This window comes from Perissodus microlepis, chromosome 7 (genome assembly GCF_051167445.1).
Source record: "Perissodus microlepis isolate ML-2025 ecotype Zambia chromosome 7, ASM5116744v1, whole genome shotgun sequence".
In the NCBI taxonomy this organism is placed as follows: domain Eukaryota; kingdom Metazoa; phylum Chordata; class Actinopteri; order Cichliformes; family Cichlidae; genus Perissodus; species Perissodus microlepis.
Window position 1 is genome coordinate 53,725,650 of NC_140467.1, and position 14,743 is coordinate 53,740,392.

The 14,743-nt window shown below is 43.0% G+C and overlaps 1 protein-coding gene across 6 annotated transcripts in view; it reads left to right on the forward strand.

The window, feature by feature from the left end:
• Window positions 1–14,743, forward strand: part of rasgrf2a (Ras protein-specific guanine nucleotide-releasing factor 2a) — a 51,457-nt gene that overhangs the window by 30,240 nt on the left and 6,474 nt on the right. For 4 of the 6 annotated variants that reach the window (XM_084935973.1, XM_084935975.1, XM_084935974.1 and 1 more), the window contains exons 14-19: window positions 966–1,214; window positions 1,400–1,492; window positions 1,576–2,084; window positions 4,542–4,667; window positions 5,320–5,409; window positions 9,800–9,906. In XM_084935973.1, coding sequence (XP_084792099.1) covers window positions 966–1,214; window positions 1,400–1,492; window positions 1,576–2,084; window positions 4,542–4,667; window positions 5,320–5,409; window positions 9,800–9,906 — 1,174 coding nt within the window. The remainder of the gene's footprint in view (window positions 1–965; window positions 1,215–1,399; window positions 1,493–1,575; window positions 2,085–4,541; window positions 4,668–5,319; window positions 5,410–9,799; window positions 9,907–14,743) is intronic. The other 2 variants (XM_084935977.1, XM_084935978.1) reach the window with 1 other exon arrangement.

Here is a 14,743-nt window from a genome sequence, read left to right on the forward strand (position 1 = left end):
GAAGGTTTTAGACATGTTTAGAAAGGGAAATAAGAACTTGTTAATTCCAATTCACACACACTCTTATCTTCCAGAGCTGTCCTTGTCCATATCGACCTAGGAGGTTTTCATTTTGCCCAAGCTCACTGTCCTCAAAATCTGGCATATCTTCCTCTGAACTTTCACCTCTGCTGTAATGTCTGGCCTTCCTTCACCTCACCTCCTGATAGCACTAAGTATGACTCCCTTCGACTGTTCTACATAAAATCCTATGTGCCTGACTTAGTCCTCTGTTATACCATCCATGGTCATTGTCAGTGCCGTGGGTGACATGACCTAACAACCCAGGTTAAGATGAATATTAGGTATGGACATTAATAAAAAAGCTTGACTATGAGGAGTTATTCGTTAAAATATATGTTTTAGTGTTCCGTTTTGTTTTCATCATCTAACTGTTTTAATATTCAGTAAATGGAAATTTTACCAGAAATGCTGGAGAACAGCCTGCAGCATCTGTTGTAGTTTTCAAGAAGTCTCACATGTCTCCTGAGCAATCCCAGCTTATTCTTCTTTGACAAATCTGTCAAGCAGTTACAGATTTGATGGTCTCTCCTCTCCCTTCCTGTGCAGGGTTCTAGAGATAGTCTTCTTCAAAACTACAATTCCCAACTTGGCTAAATTACTCACTAGTGTCTTGGCAGTTGTTATGGGGTCTTTAGGCACATCTAAGTTTTCTTTCGCTTCCAACTTCTGAACAAACAGAACAGCTTGTCATTTCTCAAAAGCAGCACATATATTATCAACTACAGATCCTATGAAAGATAATATATGGTTTAAGCTGCTGCTACATGCTGGGTGTTTTTCTGGTGGAAAAAGTCAGTCTGTGCAGCTGCATATGGGAGAACACCAGGGCTGCACAACACTATGGCTGATTAACCCCCCTAAACATTCTGATTTAACCTGACTGTGGTATTTTCTTTCTGAAGGTCTGATGCTCGACTGCATAAAGACGATGTTGACATTTGCTTCTCGAAAACGCTCAACTCCTGCAAAGTCCCGCAGATCCGATACGCCAGTGTGGAGCGCTTGCTAGAGCGTCTGACAGACCTGCGCTTCCTCTCCATAGATTTCCTCAACACATTCCTCCACACTTACAGGATCTTCACCACAGCTACTGTGGTCATCGACAAGCTGGCTGACATCTATAAGAAGCCGTTCACCTCCATACCTGTAAGGTACATGTCATCATTTGTAACAGGCATCCAAATATTCATGAATCCTCTATGTATTTCCCCCCCTTCATGTTTAGCACGTATAGCTGCCTGCAGCACGTCTTTCCATTTCCACATTTTGTGTTGCTCCTTTCATCCTCCTCATTCCTTCCTTTTTCCATGCTCTTTTTGTTCTGTCACTGCCCCAGAATTGAGCAACATTCATGTGACCGTCTGTCCATCATGTCACTCTGTCCTGACTACAGTCTGAAGATCACACAGCTTGCACTGGACCAGTCCAAGTAAAGACCCTCAGTAGGACTGGTGAATCATTTGAGTGTGTTCTTGTCAAGCACTGCACATCAGCTAGTTTCCTTTCTCTTAGATCCCTGGAGCTCTTCTTTGCAACCAACCAGGGCGTGTGGGGAACTGACCCTTTGAACAACAAATCGCCAAGGCTGTGCCGCAAGTTTTCCTCTCCTCCTCCTCTGTCCATCCCCTCTCGTACCGCTTCCCCTGTGCATTGCCGAAAGCTCTCCCTGAACTCCCCTATCAGTGTGAAAACAGGAGCCCTAGACCTGTCCACCACTCGTTCCTCTTCTGCAGCCAACTCCCCAACCTCTAGTCACAGCCCATCCATCGCCTCTCCTCCACCTGGCTCTACCAGGGCGCCCTCTGGCTTTTCCTCCCCTCCACCCACCGCCACAAGGTCTCCTAGCCTCCCCCAGGCCTCTGGGGTATCCTCACCACCCCCTGTCTCCACCAAGGCACCGCTGGATCTCAGCCGTGGTCCTAGTTCCCCAGAGCTGAGTCCAGCTGCAGGGGAGGATGCCAGTGGAGAGCTGCCTCGCATTGATGCCTTTTGTGGGAAGCTGAGGCGCAGCTTCCGCAGGGGTGGGTATCTGCAATACAAAGACATATGAGTCACACTCTGTGAGACCCCTATATCAACACATTTGTAAGCACATGCCTGAGAGTCAACTAGTATAAAATAATACATTAAAAACAAGTATGTTTAAAAATTTGTATCATCTGTTTCAGAAGTAGTCTTACATTTTTCTCCTCTAATGAACTTTTTCTCCTCTAATCATTCATTTATTCCTGATAAGGCTTGCCCACCTAAACAGACTCAGTGAAAGACATAAATGGGTCACCATTACCCAACACAGGAATAATCGTGCTCTTACATCACCATCTGGCTACAGCTGACAGCCTGCTCACTATAAAAACAGCACTGAAGCATTAGATCAGAAAATCTCTAACAAACAACAAGGAAGAGAATGACAATAAGGAGATAAAGAGAGCTTTCTACTTTGCTATTGACCCTCTCCAAAGTCCAATAGCAGTCAGAAGAGCAGCTTGTAATCCACAAGTTCAATCATTCACATGAACACTCTGTCTGGTGTTCATTTGAAGGTTGCTTTCTTTTTTGAACACATAGCTTAGTTATCTGTGGAGCCTTTTAGATTAAAAATAATAACAATTATAATTTTCTAACTGTCGGTACGATTTCTTTAAACTGTCACAAAAGATATGTAGAGCTGTATAATTAATGCAGACATGTTTTTTTTCCTACCATCAAAGTGTTTTCCATGTAGACTTTTCTTGGGTGGGTGGGTGGAAGGGGGGGGGGGTATATTAATGGTTTAGCATGTTTAGCATTTTAGGGTTGTCTGAGACCATGATCAATTTACTAGTAGACAGTCCTCACACTTTTATTTTGTAAACCTTCACTTTTATTTTTACAGCAAACCAGTAAGCCACTGTCCTTGTTATATCTAGTTTTTCCCTACCAGCAGGCAGGTTGCTTTTTTTTGTCACAGCCAGGCGGAAGCTGACTGTGTGTTGAGGGAATAATGGACCCAAATGCAGACAAAACGGAATGTGGAACGTGACTTGAATTAACAAAAGGCAAGCCATTTATTGAGGCTAATAAAAAGGTGCAAACGAAGGGGCAAGCTAAACTGATGCAAAACTAAACATAGTAGAAACACATGGAGCTGATTAGAATAATGACACCACAGGGGAAGTGAAACTAAACAGAATGAACATGGGACACCACAACTCTTCAAACTAAAACAGGAACATAACCCGTTATATTCCTGTTTTATGACATGACATGACATGAGCTTGACAACATAGGACACGCAGACATGAAACACATGACAGGCTAAGACGCGGACTTAACATGGTGGACAGACAAGGAGCATGAACACTGTAAAAACATACAGAGGGAAAAAGGGGCTGGAGATGACACAGGGACATAAGCACAAACAGAACAAGATGACTGGTGGGAAAACAAATGACAAAGGAATGGGTCACAAGGGGAAAACGTGTAAACAAGAGGAGGAGATGGGAGACAAAGACTGAAACACATGAACGGTTAGGGAGACTTAAACACAGGGGGCGAAGACACAAGGGGAACCTAATAAACAAAGAACTAACATGGCAACCTAAGCAAAATAGAATGAGCTTTAGATAACTAAATGAGACTAAAACATAAACAACGAATATCAAAATACAAGGAAACTCAAAACACTGGGTCACACAGCAATTTTTGGTGGTCTTTGATGCCACTGAACTGCCTCTACAGTCTCTTGACCCATGTTCCAGTGTCTTGGATTATAGGTGGCCATGACTGTCCTTGTTCTGCTCTGGGGTTTCACTGCAAACTGGAGGACCATTCTATCCTGAACCTGCAGCAGGCAGAGAACAGGTTTATATGCTGCCTTGAAAAGATTACTAACACTGCTGAGCAGAACAAGGGGGGGGGGTGTCTTAGGGACTAGGAAACGTTTTGTATCAGAGACAACACAAACTTCAGTACTGTCATGACTAGGTTCAAGCTGTTAATCCCCTCATTATCCCTGTTAATCAGAATATCATTTTTGGTTTTTCTTACATTGTTTTCCCCAGTCTTAGGAGTCAGGCAGCAAAGAAAGAAATCATTCTGATGCACATCATAAAGTACACACATTTTTTTCAAAAAAGTTTCTCCCAAATGTAGGTTTAGAGTACAGTTAGGGTTAGGGCCTTTGAAATCTATGTCATCATAGATCTCAAAGGGTTAAGAGACTAGGTTACCAGTGTAACAGTAATTGGGGTTGTGTTTGGTCCATGTCACTTGGGATTGCTTGGCGGCTCAGTTAACTTGTTAATCTTAGATAGGAGATGGCTTATTTTCAGCATGTGCTTGATATTTAGAGTCCCTAATAATATTTTAAGTTACTTTTGTTCTCTGTGTGTTTTACACTCCCACGTGATTGTTTTCTACCCTCAGTACTGTATACTCATTAAAAAATGCTCCAATACTTGTTTCAGATGTTATACATGCAGTATATTCCTTAACAGCTGTCCTGGAATCAGTATCCCTGGACAAATTCATTCCTGAGTCACCAGCTACCAGTGAGCCAGGTGACACATCCCCCTGCCGCTCGCCTTCAACACCTCGGCATCTCCGCTACCGTCAATCGGGAGGTACCAAACACCCCCCCCCCCACACACACACACACACACAATTTTCTAAAGGCTCTAGAGGCATGGAAAATAATGAGTACACTAAACATGGTTTTATTTTTTCATGGTGCAGCATAGAAAATATATTTGTTTAAACTGATTCATTTTATTATTTCATGAAAAATATTAGCTTATCTTAAATTTTATGGCAGCAAGATGTTTCAAAAATGTTGGGATCTGAGTATGGCAGCATGGCAGCTGAGGCAGACCCCTTTTAATGGTCAAGGTGGCTGACAATAGAGGTGTAACCCCTACCAGTTACACCTCTATTGTAATTTTATAGTTATAGTAATTTTTCCTGATTTGAGGTTTGATTGCTCATTACACTGGTTGCTGGTGTACGCTGGTACTGTGTGTGAAGAGCTGTGGAAACCCCACAGGTACCTTCACAACACCACTTATATTTGTTTAATAATTTTATTTTTGGTGACTTTCTTTTTGGTCCCCATGCCAAACAACTTTCACATGAGATGACTATGTAAACAGATTTATGTCCTCATAATATGATGATTACCAATAACACAAACATATTTACACATTATTTATAACAGACTGTGTAAAGAGAGCAGGCTCTCTTTTTCTTGCTGTTTTTAATGTTTTTGACTCCTTGCAGTTACATCAGGGGAGACCTCTCGCTGCTCTATGTCACCAGCTTCAGCTTTTGCCATCGCCACTGCTGCTGCTGGGCATAGCAGCTCCCAGGGTGAGCATGTCAACTCATCAAGATCCAAAGATGCACACCAGAGGAAGGGAACTGTTGCTTTGGTGTCATTTAAATTAATATTAAGAGGTTGCTAGATGTAATGATGGGCTCAAATCATCTGCTGCAAAAATGTTAGTGCTTAGAAATTCACAGCTTCTACTTTGGTACTCAAAAATGTTATACAGAAGGTAAAAAAAAACTTTTATTCAGAGGATATTGAAATTGTTGACCCTATTTATTTGTCTCGGGACTCCATCAGGATTTTAAAAACAGTAGCTAAAAGCCTATATTTACAAACTTTTATTAGTTAAAATGTATGTGCAGTCGCCTTGTTGTGATGATGTCTTTGATTGTAAAAGTCTCAAAGTTCTAATACTCTTCCATTTTTAATAGTACTATGCCTTTGTTTGTTTTTTGACATTTATATACTGTTACACTGGTGAATGCTCATATTCCATTCCCAGGGTTCCAAATTATGAGATAAATATGATTGTAAAGAAACTCTGTGAGCCCAAAGCTCAGGAAACAAACTCAGGCATTTTGAGGGAGTTTTTTTTTCTACTCTGGCTCTTTATGATGTCACGGAAAGTAGAAACACTATCCTGCCAAAAATATTCACTGGTCTGACTTCACACCCTCATGAACTTCAGTGATATCCCATTCTGAATCCATAGGATTTCATATGATGTCGACCCATGTTTTGCAGCTATAGTAGCCTCAGCAATTCTGGGATGGCTTCCCACAAGGTTAAAGAGAGTGTTTATGGGGATTTTTGACGATTTTTCCAGAAGTGCATTTGTGAAGTCAGACACTGATGTGGCTACCTAGTTTTCAAAACCTAATTTTTTGGAGGCAGAAAATCGAAATAAACTGTTTCCTTTAGACCAAGGGTCTCAAACTCATGGCCCACATCACCTCTGCTCGTGGCCTGTATATTGACATGAAGAAAAATAATGCAATTTAGCCCGTTACTTTTTTTAGGGAGGATTTGTTTGTTGTTTGTTGAAATATTTGTGGGTGTTTTCTTGTTTGTTTGTTTTCTTTTTGTACTACTTGAGCAATAAAGATGACAGTGTCAGCAGTTGCCCACAGCTCATTTAAGTTTGAGACCCCTGCTTTAGAAAGTTGAGGAGCTTCACCAAGGCCCAGTATAAGACAAATATGCATCAATAAATGAATCATGCAAAGCTACTCTATTAGAGTCCAAGAAAAAAAATATATAACTGGAAATGTTGTTGTTGTTTTATTGGCTTATTATTAATTTCCTTTTTTTTTTTCTTTTTTTTTTTTTTGTTGTTGTCCCGTTTGGATCTTTAGCCATCAGAATTGTTGTCTTAAGGCCAAGAAAGATGCCAAGCGGATTTATTTTACCAAGTGGATCATCATGGCCTTGCCATATTGGTCCATTTGATTGACCTTTATTATAATTATGTATTTATTTTATTTTATTTTCGGTTGATACAAACGGGACAGAAATGACTGGGGGATAGGACAGGGAGAAAGAATGAAAGAAAGAGAGTGAGAGAAAGAAAAACAGAGGGGAGAAGAGACGGTGAGAAAGGGGGGAAGACAGAAAGAAAAACAAACAAAACACCTGGATCACCTGTATGGAGAAAAAAAAACAGAAGAGAAAACAAACAAAAAAGAGCAACATAATAAATACAGCACCATCACAATAAACTAGCTAGCAGTAGATAACAGTTTAATACTAAATATTAAACGCTATTGTGCAGCACGCAAGATAGACAGCGCACAATGTGCTTTGAGGCAGCAGCCAAGAAAGGTGTAGTCCGCGTCTGTGAACACCCGTGTGTACACCTGTGTGCACACCTGTGTGGATCAGCATGCTTGTATTCCAAAGGTTTCTCCATGTAACAAATTGCTAGGGAGTGTGGGGAGCCATAGCCCCGTCCCCCAGGGCATGAAGCAGGTATGGAGGAGATCCAGGCCCCAGACATCCAGAGGCCCCAGACATCCAGAGGCCCCAGAGTACGAGGACCCGAGGAGGACCACCAAAGGGGGGAAACCGTGCCACCCTCCTGGGAAGAGCTGAGTAGAGCCCCAAACGAGAGGTCACCCAGCAGCTACGGAGCAGAAGCCAGAGGGGGTTGCAGTGGCGTGCCTGCGGGCTCTGCCGGCAGCCAGCTGTGCCAGAGAGGACCGAGCTTCAGGCCCAGAGGCCAGAGGCCTGAGGGCACCCCACCCCCCGGAAGGGGGCCAGCCAGGCCACAGGCGCCAGGCCCCGCCAGTCGGCCACCAGGAGTGAGCCGGTACATACATGAGCGCCCAGCCCCAGGCAACAAGAACCACCAACACACCAACGTCTGAGGGTATCAGCCACCGGCAGGGAGTGTGGTGAGGGGAAATAGGCTTCCGTACTTTGGAGGGCCTGAGATGTACCCAGAGAGGTTGAGTCTAAGACCCAACCTGACATATAGACACAGACGAACAGGCGCACGTGGACACAAACGTGCATTCCCACCCCCATATACACAACCAAATACTCGGCACTCACCCAACGTGTAGACAGACACAAATAGACACTGCACAGACAGCCACACTCCCCAAACATACTCTATCCCAGGTCCAGGTACCCCCGCCCCCAGAGGTGCAAGCTGCACCTAGACCCAGGAGATGTAACCCTTCTCTCTGGGGTGGAGGCAAGTGGACCACCTCCTTATCTGCAGTAGCAGGGAGGCACCGCATCCAAGACCCCAATCTGACGGCCAGCACCTCCTCCCAGCCCCCCAGCCCTGACGGCTAACAGAACCGGGGTGAGTGAAGACCCCAAACCTCCCTCCGCCCGCTCATATGTAGTGTTGCTGTGTGCTGTTCCAAAGTGCATTTAAAACACAGGAGAGCATGGTTCCTGCTTCCTATCAGAGAGCAGCACAGCTCCTCCCGAAAACCCTCAGTGTCTATATGCATTTAAAATTGAGGGTAGGGCACCAGCGCCAGAGGTGGGTTGGAATACACCAACCATCCTCTGGATGCTGTAAAACGTGCCCACCCCCAAGGCCCTATATGTATGTGTTATGTGAGAGTGTGAGTAATGTGGATGTCTAGGTTGCAGAATAAAATTGAGGCACAGGCGGCCAGAAGGGGACAGAGGGGGAGTGCCTCCCCTGCACCCTGGTGACATACCTGCAGCCCAAGCCCTGCATGTGTGGGTGGGTGGGTGTGGTAGAGCGGGAATAGGGAGGCAGCTGAGGATGGGGAGGATGGGGAGCTCCCCCGCTGACCCCAGTAGGCACCCCCACACTCTGGAACCCACCAGGGCAAGGGGGCCCAGGCCCATCCGGACCGGGGCCTGCAGCAGCAGCACCGCCCAGCCCCACAGAGTCCGAGGCAGCCCACCCGACTCCACCCCAGAGAAAACTGCACCCACCCCATCATCCAATCATCTCCCAAACTACACAAGACAATAGACACCCAGGTTGAGTTCATTCTCTACCTCTCCTATATCTCTCCCCCACCTGCAGAGTGAGCTCCTGTAGAGAGGAGACCACCTGCAAAGATATAACAACCTCCCCACCAGTTAGAGAGCCCCCTAGTTGGGCCGATGCACCAGAGGTCCCCTGCACTGGGGCTGAGCCCCCCTGCACCCACCCGCCCACAGCTCCGGTGACACAACAGCCAGGACCCAAGCCCCCAAGGCCCAGCCAGCACCCCAGACCGGGGGCGGAGCACCCCCAGACCCCCAAGCCTCCACGCCCATCCCGGACCCACCCAGGGGCAGCCAGGCTACCAGGCCAGTAACCAGCGTCTGCCAGCACAGACCCTCCCCCATCTCCGCTGTACGCAGCCACAAGGAAAACACCATCTAAGAGCCACCAGAGCCCCTAACTAGGTCATGGCCACATCCCCCGGGTTAGGCCCTCCAGGGAAAACGTCCCTAGGGACTCCCCAGACGCCCTAAGGCTTATTATTAATTTCTTACAAGTGGCACCAGTATTAACCTTTGCACCTTGTAAACTTTAGCAACACTTTATGATTTATTGTCTTCTCCATTTTTTGTAAATAATTCTGCTGTTTTGGTGCGGATATAGCTCATTTAGTTGAATGGACCACTTATATGTTAAAAGGCTACCTACTGGACAGGTGCAGGTTCAACTCTGCCCTGGGAAATTTACTGCATGTCATTCCCTCTGCTTTATTGTCAGTAAAAGCTAAGAGCCAAAAATAAATATGTATTAAAAAAAAAATACACACACCACACACAGACATATACATATACACATTTATGAGTAGGTTGAGTAGTGCTAGTAACTTAAAATTAAAATTAAAGCCAAACCCTGAAAGGACCATGAAAATTCTCTTGATACCAAAATAATAAATGCTGCCTGACATAACATCTTTAATGGCCATGATCTCTGTTTTGTCCTTCTAGGTTTTAACAATTCTGAGAAAGCCTGTGACAAAGAATTCATCATCCGCAGAGCTGCTACTAACAGAGTTCTCAATGTGCTGCGCCACTGGGTTTCTAAGCATTCCCAGGTAAGTCTTCCAGTTAAGTTATAAATTCACCTATTTAAGGACTCTGGTGATTTTCTGTTTCAGTATAAATAGTTGTTCCTGTGTAATGTCACTGTAGCTGTATAGTTGAGAACTCTGGGTAGTAGAGACAGGAGTCCCCCCCCCCAGACAGCAGTCTTCTTGTCTTGCATATATATTTAATATTTATGCGAAAATATTTATGCAGCTGTACATGGGTAGTCTTTGATGGTGTCATTAGAACAAGCAAAAGCTAAATAACAAAAACTATCAGCATGTAAGTGACTAATAAAAACCTTTTTGTTTTTAATTAAGAGTAATGTGGTATTTTAAAATGCGTTTTCATTAGCTGGAAACATAGTTGCAAACCCCTTGCATGCTTCACACTAGTTGAGAACATATGGTCCAACACACATTAAAGTTAAGCTAATTGCCAAACTAATTTTTAGGGAAAGGCGTTATGGACCTTTGATCTTCTGGAGATAGCTCTTTATCAGGAGCAGTGTATGTTTTGGGTCGTTAGCAATTTGGTAGATAAAGCAACAACTCAGACCCAGTTTTCCTGCTGACTGCTGGAAGTTTTCATTCAAAATCTTTACATATCCTTCTGTCTTCATGATTTCTTCCACACTGACAAGATTCCCATTTCCAGATGCACTGAAGCATCCCTACAGCATAATACTAGTGTGTTTCACTATGGGAGTGAAACCTCTCTCTTCTTTCTATAAACATGGCAGCATCTGTATAGGCAAAAAACGCAATAATTTCTTCTCATCTCACCTAAGAATGCACTTCCAGTATGCAAAATCGGTCTCCAGGTTGTCCTTCGCATACTGGCTTGAAGCTGTGTCTTCTGCAGACGTCTGCACCCTTATAGTCCACTCTTGTCCAGGGCTCTAGTGATTGTCTTCTTTGAAACTACAGTTGCTGAAGTTTTTATACTATTTTGAATTTGACAAAAATTCAAAATAGGGGGGGGGCTAATAATTTTGCCTCGATCTGTAAATTTGATATATATATGCTATAACATATAACAGCAAGCTATAACAGCAAGCCCTAGTGCATGGTGCAATAAACCACTTTTGCTTCATTTGTGAGGGGTGAAAGTGGTATTAGTCAGTTTCGTCCATTCTATTAAAGCTTCTTTGGAGGAAGAGACCTGCTGAATAAAGACGTTTTATTGCCACTGCAGAGAGAAGTGACACGGTAGATCTGTTGCCATTGAATCATCAAGCATTTTGGACCCATCACGACAGAAAGATTTTACCACATTAACAGAATGAAGAGCTGGACTTTAGGTGTTCTCTATAAAGCTAAGGTAGTAGAAATTGGTAGCAATTATACTGAAGATAAATGTTGCCTTCATGGCTCTTGTCATCACCATGAAGAAGTTTTTAAAACAATGTTGTCTGTAGAAGCTACTTTTCAACCCAAAGTGGGAGGAGGAACTTCATGCTGAGCATCTAACCAATAATAATACTGTGCTGCTGCCTTGTATGTATATAGCTGACAATAAAAAAGTCAGCCATGTAAGTAAATGTGACCTAAGTAATGACTCATTTGCTCTAGAAAGTTTATAAGAAACCTAGAGCTGGCTAACTGGACCATTGCTCAGCCCACCTGAAAGAGTTTGTTGTTGTGTTTGTTTTGATTGTGTCTTTTCTCCCGTCACTTTTTTCCCTCATGGAGGTACTTTTTGCTCTTCATGTCTTGTCTCCCATCCAGGAAGCATGGAAAAAGGTCAGCATCTTCCCCAGGGTAGCGAAAAGATTATAATTTTCATTTTACATTATATAAGATGCTATTTTTGCAACTGAATATTTTAGCTTGGAAAGTAAACTTCTGTTGGTTGGTCCTAGGTTAAGTGTTATGTGGCCATGACCTTTAATTTTTTTTAAATATCATCCTACAAAAGTCAGTTCAGTTTGTGGCTTTTTACACGCTACTACTGCTGGCCTTATGGTTTTGATGTAATTTTCTAGACATTTTTATTAATTTTTTATGATGCTTTGCCACATCTAACTTATTATAACAACATTGTAAACAGTGTAAAACTCCTACTTCTTCCTAAAAACATGGTCTTAATTGTTAACACTTATCTGCAAATTGCAGCTTTAACAGATAAAAATGAGCCTAAAAAGTGACAAGTACTTTTGGGTTTGTTTTGTTGTTGCATTCCCAGGACATCTGCGGTCACTATCATTTTCAAAGCGGGTGAAATTGATTCACATTGACTTATGCTTCATAACTGGAAAGATTATTACCCCTGAAGTTGGCTTTGTGTTATACTGTAATGATCAAGTGTTCTCATTTATTTATTTATTTATTTTTGAGAAATGTACTTTAGAGCCTCATGCTAACCATCCAGTAAGGTCTAAGGAATCTTCCAAGAATGGTGAGACAGAGAATTAATGGATCATAATTTCATTTCTTTTTTGGACCCTAACCTGCTCTGGAGGAAGTTAGGCCTGCAGTCTATGTTATCATGGCAATGTACCCCAATGGGATGTAAAAGATGCTGGGAAATTTAAAAATAAACGAACACAGAAAAATGAAAAACCATTGGTAAAGTTTTCAAAAGTGCATGTTAGAGTTATAATGTGTCTAATTAGTAGGTATATCTGATATCCCTGTGTTGGTGTTGTTCCTGTGTCGTCATTATAGGAGCAAGGTAGTTGTATTCACCTGTTTACCATACCTGGTATTGACAACTATAAAGAGGTGAGCACGGGTCAGATCAAAGTACCAACAGCTGACTTGGACCTGTTATTTCTCTGGTGGCCCTGTGGCTCTCCTATGCAGATGTTAAGATGCTGACTCAGAACCCAACATTTTAGCCTTAAATCTGATCCATGTTCACTCTACCTTAATGTTCATCAACACCAGGTCAGTTAGAATGCAGAATGGCAGTACAGATTTGCAGGCACCTCATTTCCAAGCTGTGTAAATTTTGTTTTGGAGAAATCCACAGAGGATAACAGGCAGCAATTCAGACTAGAGGTTGTAGTCACTCTTCTATGTGGTTTTTATGTAGATGATTGTCTCGTCACTATTGGTTCTGAAGAGGAGGCAGTTTCAAGCATTTGGTCCTCTCTGTGCGTAAGGAGGCTTTAAGTTCACCAACAAGCAACAGATTAGTAACAGACAAGTTATGCTTGCTACCATACCTCGGCAGGAGAGATCAAAGGTTAAGGACTTGGATTTGGACAGTGAAAACTTGCCAGTAGAGAGAGCATTGAGTGTTTAAATAACATGTAAGAGCAAACCTCTCACAAGGAGAGGGATATTATCCACTGTAAGTCCTCTCTATGACCCATTTAAGTTTTCGGGACCTGTTATGTTGTGTTATGGTATCTACTAACATCTGGGCTGGGATGACATGTTGCCACCCACTCTTGCACAAGCATGGACAATCTAGATGGATGACAGCTTGTACATTATAATACTGAGAGGTCCTTTAAATCTTATAACTTTGGAGATGTTGCTTCTGCTTCTGCTCAGTGTAATTCCACTGAAACAAACTAGCATTCCTCACATGCCCTTGGACATGTACAGCTGATTTAGCTGTGAGTAGAATGGACAAGGTGTTTAGAAAGGAGTTGGAAAAGTTGATCCTGAAGTCAAGGCAGTGATGCAAATTAATATTTGGACAAACTTTTGGATTTCATCATTTAATTTTCTTTCTAGATTGATCCGGGGGAGGGTTGCATGGCTAATTAGGTTCATTTGGAGCTTAGGAAGGAGGCAGCTAAAAACAGCTTTGAATCTAGCCTAGGTCAGCTTGCCTGGCTTGAGGCAAGGCTTCAGAGTTAGTTGCTATTTGCTAATTCAGAAGAAGAAATATTCAGATGAGATCAGTGGTTTGCAGAAAGGTGAAAATATGAAGAAGAGCAGTCACCTCAGTAGGCTTATTCTCAAGCTTATGGATGGCATTTTGAGAGTTGGGTTAGGCTTAGTAGAGCGGCTATACCAGAGGAGGCAAGGCATCAGGTTTTATTGGCTTGGGATCTTCACACTTCTGACCTTGTGCTTCAACATGTACATCCAAAAACATGGCAGAGTGGACATTATCACATGCTTTCTCAGTTTCAGCAAAGCTTTTTGTTTCCAGGTGCAACTACTGCTACAGTATAAGGAGGATTGTAGCTAAATATAGACTTCAAGCAGCAATGGGACGTCAGCTGATGATCTTTCCAGATGAATCTCCATTTACTCAGATTAGAGAGGATTGCTTTGGGCCTTCTTAGGTTAAGTGTGAAAGGCGTCTTACAGCGAGAGCTGTGCGTCTGGAGGTGCTGTCATCTTTGAACACAGACGCCTTTATTAATGGTCTTGGGGCAATTTATTTCAAGACATGAGAATTTGAGGTATGATAGGATAATGTCAGTAATGAATGAGAACTGGAGTAACTGGAGGATGGAATCGGGCACAAATACATAAAATTTTTGCTAAGGTAAAGGTGTAGATAGGTTTTCAGTCCCCCCACTGGTTCACATCATAGTGAACTGCTAATAGGGTTTGTTCCGTCTTGAAAATAGAAAATCTGGATGTGTCTGTCTCGCAGACCTGCATCTCTTCACCTGCTTCCTGCTCTCACTATAGATCACAATGTCATCTGCAAACATCATATTCCACAAAGACTATGTCCTTGCATTTTTCAGCCTTTCAGATTCCACCTTCTGTGTAAGATGTAGTCCAGCTGTGTTCACTTTCCTCCATTCTTATGCTTCACCCCATGTTCCTCCCTATCTTAAAGCACATGCTCACTAAAGTCATTTCCATCTCCTTGGCAAATTCTGGTTACTATTTGTTCCCCTGTATTTCTCTTCTTAACACCATA